Genomic DNA, 17,273 nt, shown 5'->3' on the forward strand with positions numbered 1-17,273 from the left:
CTAAAAACATTGGATTCTGCGTTTGCCATAATGCAATCAATAGCTTACTTTCATAATTCCTTAACTGCCAGCATTTTTCACAGTCCCCCATTTGTAACAAATGAGTTATTGTTATTTTTGTAGACTTTGAAAGCTCCCTTTATAGCCACTACACACTTTAGAGAATAAAAAAAATTCTAAAGATGTGACCACAGGTTATCTATAAGCAAAGCTGGACATTGAAAGCAGCGATTGAATTAATTGTGGACAGTTTTCTGTTTTGAAGCAGCAGTCCATCCCTGTGGTCAGCGGTCTGATCGAGACCGTGGACAGAGTGATGGAACACATGGTGACTAACCTGGAGCCCAGCCCCAACGCTCTGATCTCCCTGGGTGGACAATCCTTTATTGCAGGTCAGTATGCTGTCAGCCCTCCATAGGGTGACTCAGTGCTTGTAGTTTGTGGTAGAAGGACAGGGAATGTCCAGCTGACATCATTCGTTTTCTTATTCAGAGAACAAATGCAGGTCAGAAAAGCAGATGTAAAACCCCTGAACTTTGCATGTGGGTCTTTTCTTTGACATAATATTTAGTTTGCCACTAAGCTTGCTTGTGTATTTTCTCAAGGGTGTGCATCTTTTATCCACCCCTGATAAACCACATGTGTGTTGTCGCTTGCCTCACGGTCTGTTTTTCTCAACAGCTTTAATTGTTCTAACCTCTGACCCCCACAGATTACTCTCTGATGAAATTCCCACAGAACTACAACCTGCAACATTACCGCTTCCCCAAACTGGGCAAGAGTTACATCTCCGTGCCTGGGGAGGCTTTCACCATGCAGTGTAAGTGCAAATATTACAAAAAGATGTTCAGTGGCATGTCTTGAGTGATGCAGTCCTGGGCTTCGAGGAATCTCTGTATAAAAAGTAGAAGCTTATCAAGGTTGGGTGTGAATACTGCACATTAGTCTTGGTCTGATTCTGCCAAGAGAAAATTGTCCAGCTGGGCGGCTCTTGTTATTTTCCAGTAATTTATTATACCAAGATTTAAGACTGCTAACACAGCATATAGTGTGGGACAGGAGTGCCATGAGAGCTTTGTGTGCCTTTATGGTGCACTGTAGGAATCCAGCTATGACTTTAATGTTGGCAGTTACCCTTTTAATCTGAACTGAAAAAAAGAGAGAGAAAGAGAGCACTTTTTCTCCACTTTTCTCTGTCATTAAAAAGAATGGACTCACAAAGCGGAGTGAGGGAGAGCAGTAATTACAGAGCGCAAAACTATTTGACTTTGTGTTCAGGTTGGATTCCCTTGGCTCCACCTGGCCACTACATGCACTTCGTGGCCAATTACCATACAATGACTGGAATAAAACTATTTTTGTAATTCAATACAATGATAATGGAATATATGTTATTGCTTGACACATTTTAGAGCCAAGTCCAAATAAAGTCATAGTTCTGAATACCTTGCTGTATGAAATGCTCTAAAAGGAGATTGTATATCCTAATAGTCCAGAGCATGCTACACATTGGTGTATTTGGATACTTTTTATATATTTTATACTCTTTTCCCCAAAAGAGTTGAAGAGGCCACCTTGAGATCTCTTGTGGGACTTTCTGGGGGGCATTCTGTCGTAATAATCTTTTGGAAGGTTAAAACTCTCCCGCAGCGTGTTTGACTTCAGCAAACTCTTGTTGTCACAGTAAGCGGGGCCCGGGTAGAGGGCATTTGAAAGGAGGAACAGATACATTAAGGATTTCCCCCAATTTCATTGTTTATCTTACAGTATTGAAATAGGACCAAGTTGCACGATAGCTCAGATTAGGGGAGGGGGAGCCGGACCTCCTGTTCTCCTGGGGAAGTCATGTAGAGATTTCATCTGATTTCCCAACATCCACTTGGTTTGCAGCCCTTCCCTTTCACCCTTGTGCGAGTTTACGGCTGTCCTATTAGCCTGCCGGTGCTAGCGTGTGGCGACAAGGCGGCGTTAATTAAACTTCCCTCCTTTGTGAGCATTTTAGCAGCCCTGCATCACATTCCCAGCCCACTGGACAAGCCGTTCAACTTCTGTATGTTGTGTCTTCATTTCCTCAGCTCAAACCACCATTGTTGGGCTCTTCTACCACAATATGCACAACTATTACAAAGAGATCAGCCCTGTCAAGACTAGGTAAGAGGACGAAAAACACCCAATGTGCAAAGTCAGAAAAACCGACCTTGAACCTTTTTGTTAAATAACTCCTACTTTTGGTTTAAGCCAGGGTTTTATCTTGGTATGTATTCTAAACAACATCTTTCAAGCCATTCAACAACAACAAAAAACATCTTACTATTTGTACTTCCTGTGTGGGGAATCAAGTCCTAATGCCCGGGGCCAGAGCCTTATCTATCCCCCTGCATATCTCTAATCTTAACACTCAACCTCGACTGACTGATACACCCTGCTATTAGCTCTACACAGCCCCCCCCCCAGTTATTATCTCATCACGGGACCAGCTTGTTCCCCTCCGTCTGCAACGTTTATTGTTTTGACCAAACGTGACATAACAATGATTAAGCAATCTGTTTTCTCCAATGTAGGCCTATACTTCATAGAAGCTAAAGTACAACATGTGAAATATGTGAATGTTAATTTCTAAATGTGGCCTGCTTCTCTGTGGGTGTGAATGTCCCCCTCTGTTTTATGTTAGAGAGGTGATGCTTGTGTGATCCCAATGTCACATATCAGATTGCTTTGAAAAACTATTAAGGCGGTGCTGCTGCTTGTCAGTGTGATAAATAAAATATACAGATGATCAAAGTCCCACTTAAATGCTACTGCTATGGGCCCTTGTGTAACACTATATATTGATGTGAATACCAGAGGAAAGGGTTGTTTTTTTAATCATATTTGGCACAAACATCCACTTAGACTCAATGGTGACCTGAATAAAGTGGTCAAAACTTACTGTGGCCCCAAAACATGTTTTAGCTTGATGATTCATATGCTAGATATGACAATTGACACTAATATTGAATAGGATATCATTAAGAAGTGAGGACATTTTGTCCATACAACCTCAAAGTAATAATGAATGTTTTCCGAGATAGCAGACTTTATATTTTCTGTCTTCTGTATTTGTATCAGTGACTCATAGTTTTGCCTCTATTTCTTCTTTTCATGCTGCCTTTTTTTCTTACATTCGTTGACCCTCTTCTCTCGTCTTTTAGGATTAACGAAGCATCTGATTTCAAGGATCATAAAATCCAGGTAGCCAGCTATCTGATTTCTCTGAAAGTGGAGCCTTCACCCGCCCTATCATTCAACCTCTCTGGAGCACCACTCATCAAGATTGTACTCACACACATCCTGGTAAGATTCAACCCTTATGTCCCAGTTCCTTTGCTAATTTGACTCATGTCCTTATCGGCCATTTTCTTTCTGTGTTAGTCAGTCAAACTGGGAAAATTGAATGTTTTTCCAGTAAGCGGGCGCAGTTATTGGGTGTGGGACGCCCACCTTATCAGAGGAAGGAGGAACTTGGCCTGTCTGTGTAGCCATATCTCCCCTATAAGAAATCTATCAGCTCTATTTTTGGTGTTCTGTTATGTAGGAAGATGAGTATCCATCAGTCACTGAGGTTTCTGCAGCTTGGCAACTATCAGCACAAAGAGCAAACTCTTCTTTGCCGGCATGTGGCTTTCAGAAAGTAAACTGATTATGGACATTTAAACTGCAGGCTAAGGGCTCTTTGAAAAGAACAATAATTTTATTTTATGAACAACATATTTCTTTCTTTGCTGCTTTATGGCAGGAGCTGTGCCAGTTTTCCATGGGAATTGCAGTTGAAGCTCATGATGAAAATTAACTTTCAAATGCATCGCATTAGCTTGCAAAAATCACAAATGTGGCAGTGTTCTTCACGACCATGTTTTAATTATTTAAATGTTTGCACATTAACAAGATTGTGAAGCTATTCTTTAATCTATACTAATTGTGTTAATATCTTATTAGACCATCATACAATAGCTTTAATGAGGCAGTTGACTGAACCCCTTACAATGGGGTTCTGTTTCTGTTTACAACCCTACAAGAATAATTCACTTCTTCTTTAAGTTAAATACCAACACATTTTTTTCTTATAAGAGCAGAAATGAAAGCCATGCAGCTTCATTAAACCATGGTAATATCGCTTTGTTTGCCTTCATTTCCCCTTGTGAAATAAATGTTCATGCTGCAATAGTCTGGCTTGGTTCCTGCAACAATGATTACTATGTTTGTTTAAACAGACACCATGGGAGAGGGCTTATACTATCCTTTGTTATTGGAGTGTTGGAGATGCTCACCAGCTCTCCTGTCTGTTGAGTCAAGGTGTTTCTATTTTAGTTGGATTGCCTTTACCTGATGTAAGTTTAAACCAGGCTTCTCACATTCTTTCCCCTTTACCCCATTACAAAAAAGCTGTTATACTTATTACTAACGCACCATGCCAGCATATTTCAGCTTAATTTAGGCTGCATAGCCTGGACGGGGATTTTTATTAAGGACCTGCATCGTAATTTGGCACAGAGCACTCTTGGCTGTGATTGCTTCCAGAAAAAGGATTGCAAATACCTGTTGTTGGATTTTGTTTTTTAAAAAAATACTATTTTTGGAGTTTTAATGTCTTTGGCAGCTGGTGGATACTTAGCACCTCCCTAGCTTTGAGGCAGGGAGGGCGGCTCTCACAGTATGAGGCCGACCTTTCCCATCATTGTTTATGTCGCTCTTTACTGTGTGCACAAGTTAAACCTCAAAGATGTCCTCTGATTGCACCAGTTCAGTGGCCAAGAGTAAGTGATTTCCAACTGACCTCTCCGTTAATCCCCACAAAAACCCAGTGACTTCATTAAAACCTAGCAGGGGCACAGAGTGTGTCTGAAGCAGAAATGTGTCAGCTTCCTCATCTGTCTTCTCATGCTGTCATGGGAACAACAACTCCTGCGTGCCTTCTTTTGTTCTGCACAAACAGTCACCTACTGTCATGGCGCGGACCCAAATGTCATCCATTTTCTCTATCTGACACCTGTCTTGATAAAACGTATCGTACAGTGGATTGATGGAGTCACCGACTTGTAAAGAACCTTGTGTCTAACAGGTACCACTCTCTGAAGGTCAAAGCCATGTGGTCGGTGTCAGAGTGACCTCGAAGTCTAGATTGATGCCCTCTGAGTACACTGAAACAGCCGATGAGATCATGCCATTCCCAGCTGAGTCAGTCAGAGCCGAGGTGCCGCCATCCCACATTGTGTGGCAAGGAGTGGGTTTGACACCCAGACAAGGTGTTATCAAGGCTGCTGGAGGCCCACATGCTTTCTCACGCCATTGGGCTAAGGCGTTGATTGGACCCCGGCTGTGATTTATTACTACTGTCTGACTCAGGTTTAGTTTGAGGGAGCCTAAGGAGAGAAGAAGGAGATAAAAGGGAGGGTGGGAAGGCATTGGGGTCTGTAGTTAAGCTTTAATAAATGCAAAAAAAGGGCCGACATCTCCTCCATGAACTCTTCTTCTATCAAAGAATAACTCTGATGGTATGAAGTGAATTAATGGATTTATTTAATGAGGTAAAAACTGAGAGGATTGAAAAAAATTATTTAGACAAGCTGGCCTGACTTTACAGGCTTATAAAGCAATGTGTTAGGGGGCTGCACGGGTGGCCTTTATCTGTCCATCATGTCACGATATTCATGTTATGTCACATTTTTATGTCTAGGTTTGGGTGTTTTGCTGTTCTCCCTGTCATGTTTTCCTCCTGGTTTATTGTTTGGTCCTTTTCCTTGTGTTCTATTTCGTATAATGGCTTGGACGGGGCCTCGTGTGTGTCCCTGGGGCGGAGTGCCGGGCAGGAGTCCGAGGAAAAAGGCAACTCCTGCCCCGCCTCCCTCCACAGTTCACCGTTCGGTTCTCCCCTCCCTCCTCTCCCCCGGACGGGGGAGACAGAGTCGGAGCAGGGTGCCAGCTTGGCGGCCGAACATGCTTTCCCCCTCTCCGTCACCACAGCGCGGCGGCGAATAACATCGCACGGCTCTCAAACTCGGTGGGGACACTGGTAGAGCGGTCCACCACCGAGGCAGAAGAAATCAGCAAGGCGGCCAGCACGGCGCTCATTCTGTGCGCGTCCGTCGCTGTCTCCCAGGCGAGGATTTCCGCGTGGGTGACACAGATCCAGCGCCACCTCGGGCTGAAGTAGGCGTCTGTTACGGCCCGTCCACACTACAGCGTCGACAACTCCAATCTGCCCATTCACTTTGAATGGGGTGACGTCACGTTGCCTCGCTTTTTCCCCGAACTGAATTGTAGGTAGCATAGCGGTCCGTCTCCGGCGTCAGAAGTTGAATGTTCAACTTCTGACGCCGGAGACGCCGGAGTAGCCAGCGCCAGCCAATCAAATCCCGTTTCGGAAAATCTGACAGCTCAAGCCGTAGCCAATCAAACCGCGTCTAAGCTGGGAGAGATATCCCGCCGTTCATTTCTATATTTCAAAAAAAGTTGGAGGAGAAACTAATTATCGCTGTAGCAAATCACCCGGTGTTGTAGGACCAGACCCTCTTCACCTACCGGGATACAAACTGGAGGAACCAGGCATGGAGGGAGGTGGCAGAGACAGTGGGTGAAACTAGTAGGTTTTCGCCTGTTTGGGGAGTTTATATATATATTGCTCCCATAAAATCCCCGGGGGTTTTTGCTTTGTATGTCGGGGGCGGGAGATTCATGTGATTGGTTGTTGGTCGTGTTGCTTGAATAAAATCCCCAAGCTACAGACACGCCCAGCTCCAAGCTTTTTTTGAAGCTGTAGTGTGGACGGTCCGGGAGACGGCCAGAAAAGTGCTAATGGACGCTCCAATCAGCCCGGACGGCTGCTGCTCGGACCCCAGTTCCACGCCATGGTGGAGTCCATGAAGACGGCCGCGGAACAGGCGGACGACATTTGCCAGCATGTGCAGCTGGCTCCAGCCGGCTGAGCTGCCAAAGCGACATCAACGCCCGCAGCAGCTGCGGCGTCTACGCCGGCCACAGGAGGCCGCAAGCGGAGAGACGCCCACAGCAACCGCCTCGGCGTCAGACTCGTTCTTCGGCGGCTGCAGGGGCTCCGTCCCACGTCTCCGCTCCCCCGCCACGGCGCCACCCCAGAGACAGGGTCTCCCGGCGGGGTGTCAAAGGGGAGTGAGGCTCCCCGCTCCTGGTCTGCTCCGCTAGAGCCTCCGAGGAAGCAGAGCCGCTAGTTAAGCCGGCTGCCACTAATCTGTTGATTAATAGACAGCAGGGCTCGCTGCAGAAGCCTGCCGGTTTTAACGGTTAATAACCTGCAGAGCTCGCGGCATTCCTCTGTCCGAGATACGCCTCCTACACACGGTCATAATAACCCATGAGCGCCGTTTTAACGCCTCATGTGGACAGCACTGCAGCACCTGTTTTTCCTGGCCAAGGTCAGGGTCCTTGAGCACAACACGAGCCTAACGTGTCATCACGTGGTATGTCTCGTCTGACAGACGTGCTGATAGAGAGCATCAGAACACCACTCCGGCACTTCAGATAAGGAGCCGGACACATGCCGCAGTTTCTGCGTGGCTGTGTCTCTAGTTGAAAGCCCAGTGGCGATCTGCTCATCTGTCACACTGATCATACAGTCAATCACTTAGCATCTGGTTAGCTAGCTATGCTAACGAATATAAGAAGCTTTTTCTCCAACCAGTGAGGTAAAGGCACATCTTTATATGATCATTATAGTTATAAAAAAACAAGAGAATAAAGTAAATGGGTATAAAATACTATATGACAGTAAATAACAGTTGTTATTAATAAACAAGAATACAGTTTAAAATGGGAGTGATTTGTAAAATATCCATAAAGAAAAATAAATCTGCTTCCAGTTCAGTTCAGTTTCATCTGGTGTTGAGAGATGTTTCCATAGATTTCTCCATGTTGCTCTCAGAGTGCAGCAGATGCTTTAACTTCAACATTTAAAAAAAAAAATCTTCCCAGGGGGAGCATGCCCCCAGAGGTTAGGTCCCCCCTCCCCCCACTTAAATCATGTCCACATGGATAGGAAACTAAATACCTTTGCACACATATTTTTAAGCGGAGGTCAATAACTGGTATACGGCCCTCGGAGGATATTGTAAAAATTGAAATGGCCCTTGAGAGGAAAAAGGTTCCCCACCCCTGGTTTAACCTATCGGTTAATAAACTGCAGAGCTCGCTAATTAAGCCGGCTGCCACTAATCTGTTGATTAAGTAGACGGCAGGGCTCGCTGCAGAAGCCTGCCGGTTTTAACCCCTGTTAATAACTTGCAGAGCTCGCAGCATTCCTCTGTCCGAGATACACCTCGTACACACGGCCTTAATAAACCCATGAGCGCCGTTATAACGCCTCATGTGGGCAGCACTGCACACACCTCCATCCATCCCCTGCGCGTGTACGCGCCTCATGATGAGAGTCGGAGTGAGACGCAGCGTGTGGAGGCCCCCGCATTGGGTTGCCTCACGAGCAGCGGCGGCAGGGGCTCTGGCGTGGCTCGTCACCATGACGACCAAAAAAACACATCTCGAGCACGTGCGCCCGCTCTCAGAGTTTTTCTCAGAGTGGCAGCGCGTGGGTCTGATGGACAGATGGATGAGCAGGCTGATCAGCAGAGGATGCGTCCTGCAGTTCGCCTCTCCCCCCCCCACAGTTCAATGGGATACAGGAAACACTCCTGTCCTCCCAGAAGCTATGTCTTGCGCTCCAATCCGAGCTGCTGGAACTCCTGTTGAAAGAGGATATTTCCAGGGTTCCTCAAAGGGAGGAAAATCAGGGGTTTCACTTCCGTTATTTTTCTAATCCCGAAAAAGACTGGGGCAATGAGACATCCTCGATCTGTCAGTATTCCACATGCTGACGTTCAAACAGGTGCTGGAATGTGTTCACCAGGACGACTGGTTCACTTCCACCTGAAGGATGCATACTTCCACGTACCCATCATCCCGAAACACAGGAAATTCCTGCGTTTTCTCATTTCAGGGAATATCAGACCAGACAATCGTCTGCCGTTCGGATATTTCCTGGCTCCTCCCATTTTTGTGTAGAGAAGGCTGGAGCCATACACAGAGGAGGGATGAGAGTGTGGTTTCCTCTGGACGACCTGCTATTTGCTGGCTCGCTCCAGGGAGGAAGTCGCTTTACAGATGGTACATCTCGTATCGCATCTGTCAAAGCCTGGGTTTCATAATAAATTGGAAGAAGAGCTGTCCTCTTCCCTCTCAGACAAATGTTTATCTGGAGTGGAATTAAACTCAGCCGGCAGAGCGCGGCTCTCGCGGCAGCGAGTGAAGAAACTGACAGCTCTCCTCCGGCATGTCACAACCCACACCAGAGTCCTGCATCGGGTCGGGTACCCGCGGGTACCCGACGGGTGACCCGCAAAAAAGGTGATTCGCGGGTGGTATTTTTTCAAACGCTTTTTTCCGGGTTTGGTTCTGGGTAAACAAAGATGATGCGGGTCGGGTCGCGGGTGTTGCATAATAAATATATTGAAATAATGATAATTTAGTTTAATGTTTAAATCCTCAGACCTCTCCCCCGCGGGACCGTGCATAATCATAACCTCTGCAGCGCATCAATCTGCTGCTGAGCGCGCCACATTCGAAATGGCTGAGGTGAAGCTCTCTAGCGGAGAATACAGCATTTTCAATAACACTTCCTCAAGAGCGAAATCCAACGTCTGGAGGCTTTTGGTGTCATCCTAGATGGAGAAAATAACCAACATCCCACGCTTTTTGAGACAAATATGCAACTGCGTGTGTTAATAATTGCACGTTTTCACTGCTCATATATATGGGGGTTCAGGTCGGGTCGCGGATCTTGTGCCGACGGGTCGGGTCCAGACCCGGCGTCATGGGGCCGGGCCCGCCCATCCAGGATTTGGGCCCGACCAGCCAGGATTTGGGCCCGCTGTTTTAATCAGGGCTGAATACAACATTTTAATTGTTTTATTATTATGTTCAGTGGCGGCGCCAGGGTATACTTGGGTAGGCGCCAGAGTATACTTGGGTAGGCTCCAGCCATACCAATACATGGCTTTAAAGTAAGCTAAATAAAGTCCGCCAACTGGCTCGGAGTAAATTGCACAGACAGCAGTTCGTAAGATTGATTTCAGCAGTCACTTGTCTGGAAATACCGAAGACTAGAAACGGTTTGAAAACTTTTGTCACGTAGTGATCATCTTCTCATTAGAACATCTTTGATAATGTCTTCTGGCCAATCAGAATCATTATAACGACGTGGTGTTGTTGCAGGAAGTCCCGACGGAGAATATTTTTGCTGTCGGACATCTCTATATACATCGATACAACATTACGTGTTGATAGAAATCAACACGTAATTAAATAAGACCCCACGGTTTGATGATTGATGTGTGGGCTGTCTTTAATTTTGACACAGAACAATGGGGGCTATCCACCCTTATCCACAATGTAAAGTAATTCACAGCCTCTTCCCTCTTCTCTCTGTGAGGAGCAGCAGGTTCAGCTTTCAGAACAAAGTAACAAAAAACTGAAATGGCATTCATTTTTTTAAATATGTTGTGTAGTAATAGATTTATTTATTTTTCTTCTCAAGAGAAGACCAGAATGTGTATTTTATGTTAGTATTTCAAAAAATCTCCTGGGGGAGAATCTCCCCAGACCCCCCTGCAGCTCTTTCACAATTCAGTTTTCCCGGGAAATGTATGTTTCGGAGTGGGCCCGCCCTGGTACATCAAATGCCCGCCCAGAGACGTATGTCTGCCGCCGGGTCTGGTCGGGTCGGGTTGCGGAACTAATTGGCAATATGTGCGGGTAGCGGGGCGGGTTCGGTATTGCACGTCGCGGGTGTGGGGCGGGAGCGGGTCTTGAAAATCAGACCCGTGCAGGACTCTGACCCACACAGCCCTCTCCGTGACGCAGCTGCTCGGCATTGGCGTCAGCTGGTCACGTGGTGATCCCCCTGGGTCTCTTCCAACAGGGGGACACTCCAGGGGTGGTTCATTCGCTGCAGAAGCCTGCTGTTTTTAACCTATTGGTTTATAAACTGCAGAGCTCGCGGCACTCCTCTGTCCCAGATATGCCTCCACACGGTCATAATAAATCCACGAGCACCGTTATAACGCCTCGTGTGGACAGCATACACACACCTCTCATCCTCTGGGCGTGTACGCGCCTCATGATGAGACACGGAGTGAAATGCGGCGTGTGGAAACTCCCTCGCAGCCCTTTTGCCTCTCGGGCAGCGGTGGCGATGGCGTGGCTCGTCACCATGACGACCATTACGGCACATCACAGAGAAGCCTCTCCCCCCAGCAGTTCCATGGGATACAAGAAACACTCCCGTTATCTTATAGGAGGGATGTTCCTTTTTCCTCTGACACACTTTGTACGGAGTGTCTGGTCAGAGTGAGTGACATCAGGGATCCAGCTTTCAAAAAATTCAGGCAGGGGGTGTTATTGAGCAGGTGTGTATGTGCTTCTTGTGCCGGGCGGACCCAGTGGGGCGCAGACTACATCATGCTTCGCCCTTAACCCAATAGCGATAGCCTTAGAGGGCGAAGCCATATACGAAATAGAACTGAGGTTATCTACTGTAACCCAGCTTCTATGAGTAAATGGCGCAGCCCTCTAAGCGCTGGGCCCCACTGGCTCTACGAATAGCTGAAGAAAAGTTATATTGTATGGGAGCAGATTGCCGGGGCCCCTTCCTATTTATACCGGAAGGAGGCCCGAGGGTGGGGCCCACCTAGCGGGTGGGCGTGGACTACAAGTGTTTCAGTGCTGCGCGGGGATAACCCAATTGCGATAGCCTTAGAGGGCTGCGCCATTTACTCATAGAAGCTGGGTTACAGTAGGTAACCTCAGTGTTTCCTCCTGTCGTTAGTTTCCCTGGTGTGTCTAGTTGTCTGATTGTGTTCACCTGTGGCCCTTGTGTTTCTCCTCCCCTGCCCGGCTGTTTCTCGTCTTGTGATTACCCCTCCCTGTATTTAGTCTTGTCTCTTCCTGTGTTCAGTGTTGGTTCATTGTTTGTCTTTCCCTTCATGTCACGCTCCATGTTTGTCCTTGAAGTTTTGGTCCTGGATTATTTACGCGTGCTCCCCTGTTTTTTGGTAATGCTAACTTTGTCTCGTTTTCTTTTGTCATCGGCTTTTTTTTGTAAATTAAAGCTCACTTTTTGTTAATACTGCTTTTGGGTCCTACCTTTTCCACGCACCCTGACACATCATCAGTTTATATTCATTTTATTTCTGATATAATGTAGAACTGCTTGTCATTAACCACTTCTCTATGTTGAATATAAGGCTAAGCAGGTTGTTATCATAGCTTAGTTTAAAGATGGGATAGGTCCTTTCGTTCAGAATGTACATCCCTAGTAGAACACACACACACACACACACACACACACACACACACACACACACACACACACACACACACACACACACACACACACACACACACACACACACACACACACACACACACACACACACACACACACACACACACACACACACACACTGTTACTACTTTATCAATCAATCAATGTTTATTTATATAGCCCAATATCACAAATGTTACATTTGTCTCAGTGGTCTTCACAGTTTATACAGAATATCAGTATGACAATATGACACCCTCTGTCCTTGGACCCTGACAGCGTACAAGGAAAAACTTCCAAAGAAACCCCACAGTTTAAAGGGGGAAATGGGAGAAACCTCAGGGAGAACATCAGAGGAGGGATCCCTCTCCCAGGACGGACAGACATGCAATAGATGCAATTAATGAGTCATATTTGTATTTTGTACCATGGTTGTCTACTTATTTGTACTTATTTGATTTTATTACATATGCTCTTGCCTCTTTATATAATGTGTTAGCTTACTGACTTTATTGTTGCCTTTCTTCTGCACTGTCCCTTTGCTGCTGTAACACTGTACATTTCCCCTCTGTGGGACAAATAGAGGATTTATGATTCTTATTCTAGAAACGGGAAAACAAATAGCAGGGCTCTGTCCAAAGCAAACTTAACAAAATCGCCCCTACAACACCTCTAAAGCTCACTTATTAACACCTTTACATAAATGTACAATTTGCCGGACAATTTCTTGGCTAGCTGTTTTCCCCTGAGTCTTTTGTGCTAAGCTAACTGGATGCTAGCGGTCGCTTTAAACCAGTGGTTCTCAAAGTGGGGGGCGCAGAGGCATGACAGGGGGGACCAGGAGGAAAAATTGTCATTAAAAAAAAAAGTAAAAAAAATAATAATAATAATTTGAAAAATTATTGATTCGAACTCGCGTGAGCGAGAGAGAGAGCGCACCGGTACCGGAGATCATTGTTGTTAGCTTCTGGTGCTAGCGAGCTACGCTAACAGATATAAGGAATGTTTTCAACAACAAAGTGGAGGAGAGTCCTCTCCTGTCAGATTGAGCAACACACTCTCACTCCCTAAGCGTCCAATAGCGACGTTTGGTCAGTGTCCGTGGCGTCCAATTGTGACGCTCCTAGGCTCCTTCAGCGTCATAAAGGGACGCAAATAGCTTTCAACTGATTGCAATGTATTCCCATCTGCGTCGGGATTTGACGCTCATGGAAGCACGGCATTCGTTTGTGTCGGCTGCCCTTAAAGGTAATGTGAGCGTCCATTCCCATTGGATAATGGAGAATTGTACACCCGGATGTAAGTATTCCTCTTACTGTCGATTGATTTTACAGTGATATCTGCACTACTCATCGACTAAAAAACACCAGATTATCCTTGTTAATTACACAACATTGATTGGCTTAAATTGTGTGCAATGCGTTTGTGTTTTTCCCCTTCGATTCGGAGAAACAAATATTTGTTCTGAGTAAAGGATGGCAGAAGACACTACACTACCCAGAATCCCCAGCTATCGTTTAGACTACACCATGTGCTCTGTTTGACAAACCCCGTGATAGTCCTCAAGCTCTATGATTGGAGAGTGTGCTCCGAGGTTAAGCCGATTCTCGAACAGCACTTCAAATGGGATGGAACCACGGCAGACTGTCCAAAACTGGATTTGAACGGGTCCACAGCGTCCCCCCTCCCCCACCCCGTCCCCAGAACTACACATGCTGGCTATTCTGTTTCGCAACATGTTCTCTATGGCACGTCTCTACTGGGAGTTGTAGTTTTAAAAGACGTTTTCGTATTTCCCATAATAAGAAGTTGCCAGTATTAAACTGTGTACATCCCTGGAGGTTTAGGGGACAGGAAACACTCACATTTAAAACATATAATTAATAAATGGGTGAAAATTGCTTGTGCCCATTATGGGCAGTATTAATATATATACCCACATGCCAGCTAAGGTCAGAAGAGCTTTATTTAACAGCTGGTCTTATGTTTGTGACCCCTGTGATAACATTACATTACATTAATTGATAAGCCTGAAACATGCACTTGTCAAGGTTCAGAGGCACATTTTGCAAATATGGCAGTAGCCATCGATCAGCTTAAGATAAGATATACTTTATTGATCCCAAGTTGGAACATTTGCGTTACATCAGCATGTGTAACAGTTAAATATGCAGTTGTGTTTATTTGAAAATCATTTAGTATAATCACACAAATTCTGTGTTTTATATTCAACAATTCTGTGTTCTTTATTGATTGTTCAATACCTGACAAGGCCGGAGATGAAATATCTACATACATCTTATAAGAGTATAATAAGTGCTTCAACATAGTTAACATTGCTGGAGGTATGCACAAATATTGATAGATGTCTTGTAATGCACTATTGAGGAACCTGCAACCCAAGTTTTTCATTCAGTGCAGAACTACACCACAGTTGTGTAGGCCTATATGATATGTCAATAAACCTTAGAAAATCTTGAAATCTTGAAAGGGATGTGCAAAATAGTCATTATATACAGTCTTTAATTAACTATTAGTAGAGAATAACGAGTAATGGATATACTTTATAGGGATCGTATTAATATCTAATAATAAAAATAATTAAATTCAATAACATGCTTTAACCACCAGGTGTCCCTTTATATCAGCTGTGCACTTTTATGGTGTAAATACAGCCTATCTACCAATTGGATCAAATATAAAAGTGAGCCGAATTAGTATTGATACTGCAAGGAGACGTATTGTGTGAAAAGAAATGTAAGATGTTGTTTAATGGCTGATATATTTATGATCCACGTCACATTTTCAGTTCCTCATGTTTGTCTAGACTTAGATAGTTAACTTTAGTCTAAGTTATATCAGTGGGTCTCAAACGTTTTGATGTAAACAATTATTTCCGAGGCACACGTTTATATGATCATTATAGTTATAAGAAAATAAATGAAAAACAGGTATGAAATACTATATGACAGTAAAAAAAGAATAAAGTTTAAAAGGGTGATTTGTAAAATATCCATAAAGAAAAAGTAAATCTGTTTCCAGGTCTGTTTCATCTGGGTGTTGAGAGAGGTATCCATAGATCTCTTCATTTTGCTCTCAAAGTGCACCAGATTGATGCTTTTAACTTCAATATTTAGAAATAAATCTTCCCGGGGGAGCTTGCCCCTGGACCCCCCTATGTTAGGTCCACTCCCCACTTATAAAAATAGCACTTTACCCCTGCTTACACCTATATGCTGTGAGCTGGTATTGAGCCTTCATTGTAACAGTCGCGGGTACATTGTGTATATGCGTGGGGAGTGTTGCAGTAGTAGAAAATTCCACTGTAGCGACCGTTACATTAATGGGAAACCCTAAATGTTTGAGCACCCTCTATGAAACGTCAAGCTACCCCACAGCACCCCCAAAATAAATCTCTGGCGCCGCCACTGAGCCTGACTATTTGTGTTGGGGGGGGCCCGACTTTTTTTTTTCTCCAAAGGGGGGGCCTGACAGAAAAAGTTTGAGAACCACTGCTTTAAACAGACAAACGGTTTTCATACTCTCATCCAACTCTCTGCCAGAAAGCTATTATTATTCTGCTCATACGACATCTTCATTTTCTACTCACATTCAAAATCAAAAACGTGATTAAGGAAGACATCAACTTTACTTTAGTGACTTCAGCATTTCTCTGTCAGTTTAAATATTCACAAAGGGCTCAGAGAGTCTTCCATCAGAACATCAAAGAGAGTTTGGAGGGAAGTGAGTAGGGGTCAGGGTCCGAACAGGAAACTTGGTGGCTTGTGTTTAAAAAGACATCTAGACCTGTTGTAGCTAGTAGATCAATAGTTCAGAAACTTTGATAATAAACACGCAAAGGTAACGTATTACACTTGTAATGTTTAATTGAACTATTCATATTTTAGACTGCACTGTAACTTTTATCCATGTATTTTTCCTTAATGTTTATTTTATTAGCTTTTCTTTTTTAATGCTTAATGTCTTTCATTTCTTTTTTGTAAAGCACTTTGAATTACCCTGCGTCGAAAAGTGCTATATAAATAAACTTGCCTTGCCTTGCCTTGCCTTGATATCCTTGTTGTTAATTCTGATATTAGTCCTTTCTGCCACAATAATAAGCGCTCTTTATTTCCAGTCTTTTTTAACTCCTAGTACACGCCTAGCTTAAATCTTGTGGGCAAAATATCTCCTTCGTCTCCCCCTCTCTCTCTCTGCCAACCACCCACACCCATACATATACCAACACACAAACACAGGCTGTGTGAGCCAACATGCTGATCAATCACAGATGGAGGTCTGGCTATTGCTATTCCTCTCTTGCCAAAAGATTTAGAGTCTCTCTTTATGGCCCCTCGCATACAGCCCTCCCTTTCTATCACCACTCAAACCTCGCGACCCACTACAGGCAGAGCTTGAGAAGAAAATGGAAAAAGGTCCAGATTCTATCCTTACTTTACTTTTTTATTTCTATAGCCTCAGATACAGTTAGGAAAGATTTCGAAGCCTGTGGTTCTTTAATAACTCTTTGTAAACATGTCCCAAAGCATGACAAATTGAAGTTTGTCGATGTGTGGAAAAGATATTACATTTTTGTAAATTATATCAATAGCAAGATTACACAAATACAAAATATAACTACTTTCGCAAGGTATCTGCACATCTTTAAAAGTCTAAGCACTTTAAATAATGTTAAATGAACATAAATAATTGTTTTCATTTGGGTTATCCTAATTCATCCTTTAGATATAAATCAGAATCAATTGTATGATTAGTAACATTATTTAAATTATTAATCGTTTCTGCATTTTTTAAGCAGAAATGCCATGAATTCATTGGTTTCTGCTTCTCAAATGAGAGATTTGAGTAGAGTATCAGATGCTTACGC

The 17,273-nt window shown here is 44.3% G+C and overlaps 1 protein-coding gene across 5 annotated transcripts in view; it reads left to right on the forward strand.

Moving 5' to 3' along the window:
• adgrd1 (adhesion G protein-coupled receptor D1) overlaps window positions 1-17,273 on the forward strand; it is a 47,480-nt gene that overhangs the window by 9,597 nt on the left and 20,610 nt on the right. For 3 of the 5 annotated variants that reach the window (XM_071204393.1, XM_034091758.1, XM_034091761.1), the window contains 4 exons: window positions 251-392; window positions 713-820; window positions 2,076-2,151; window positions 3,192-3,333. In XM_071204393.1, coding sequence (XP_071060494.1) covers window positions 251-392; window positions 713-820; window positions 2,076-2,151; window positions 3,192-3,333 — 468 coding nt within the window. The remainder of the gene's footprint in view (window positions 1-250; window positions 393-712; window positions 821-2,075; window positions 2,152-3,191; window positions 3,334-17,273) is intronic. The other 2 variants (XM_034091759.2, XM_034091760.2) reach the window with 2 other exon arrangements.

This window comes from Pseudochaenichthys georgianus, chromosome 9 (assembly GCF_902827115.2).
Source record: "Pseudochaenichthys georgianus chromosome 9, fPseGeo1.2, whole genome shotgun sequence".
NCBI classification, from domain to species: Eukaryota; Metazoa; Chordata; class Actinopteri; order Perciformes; family Channichthyidae; genus Pseudochaenichthys; species Pseudochaenichthys georgianus.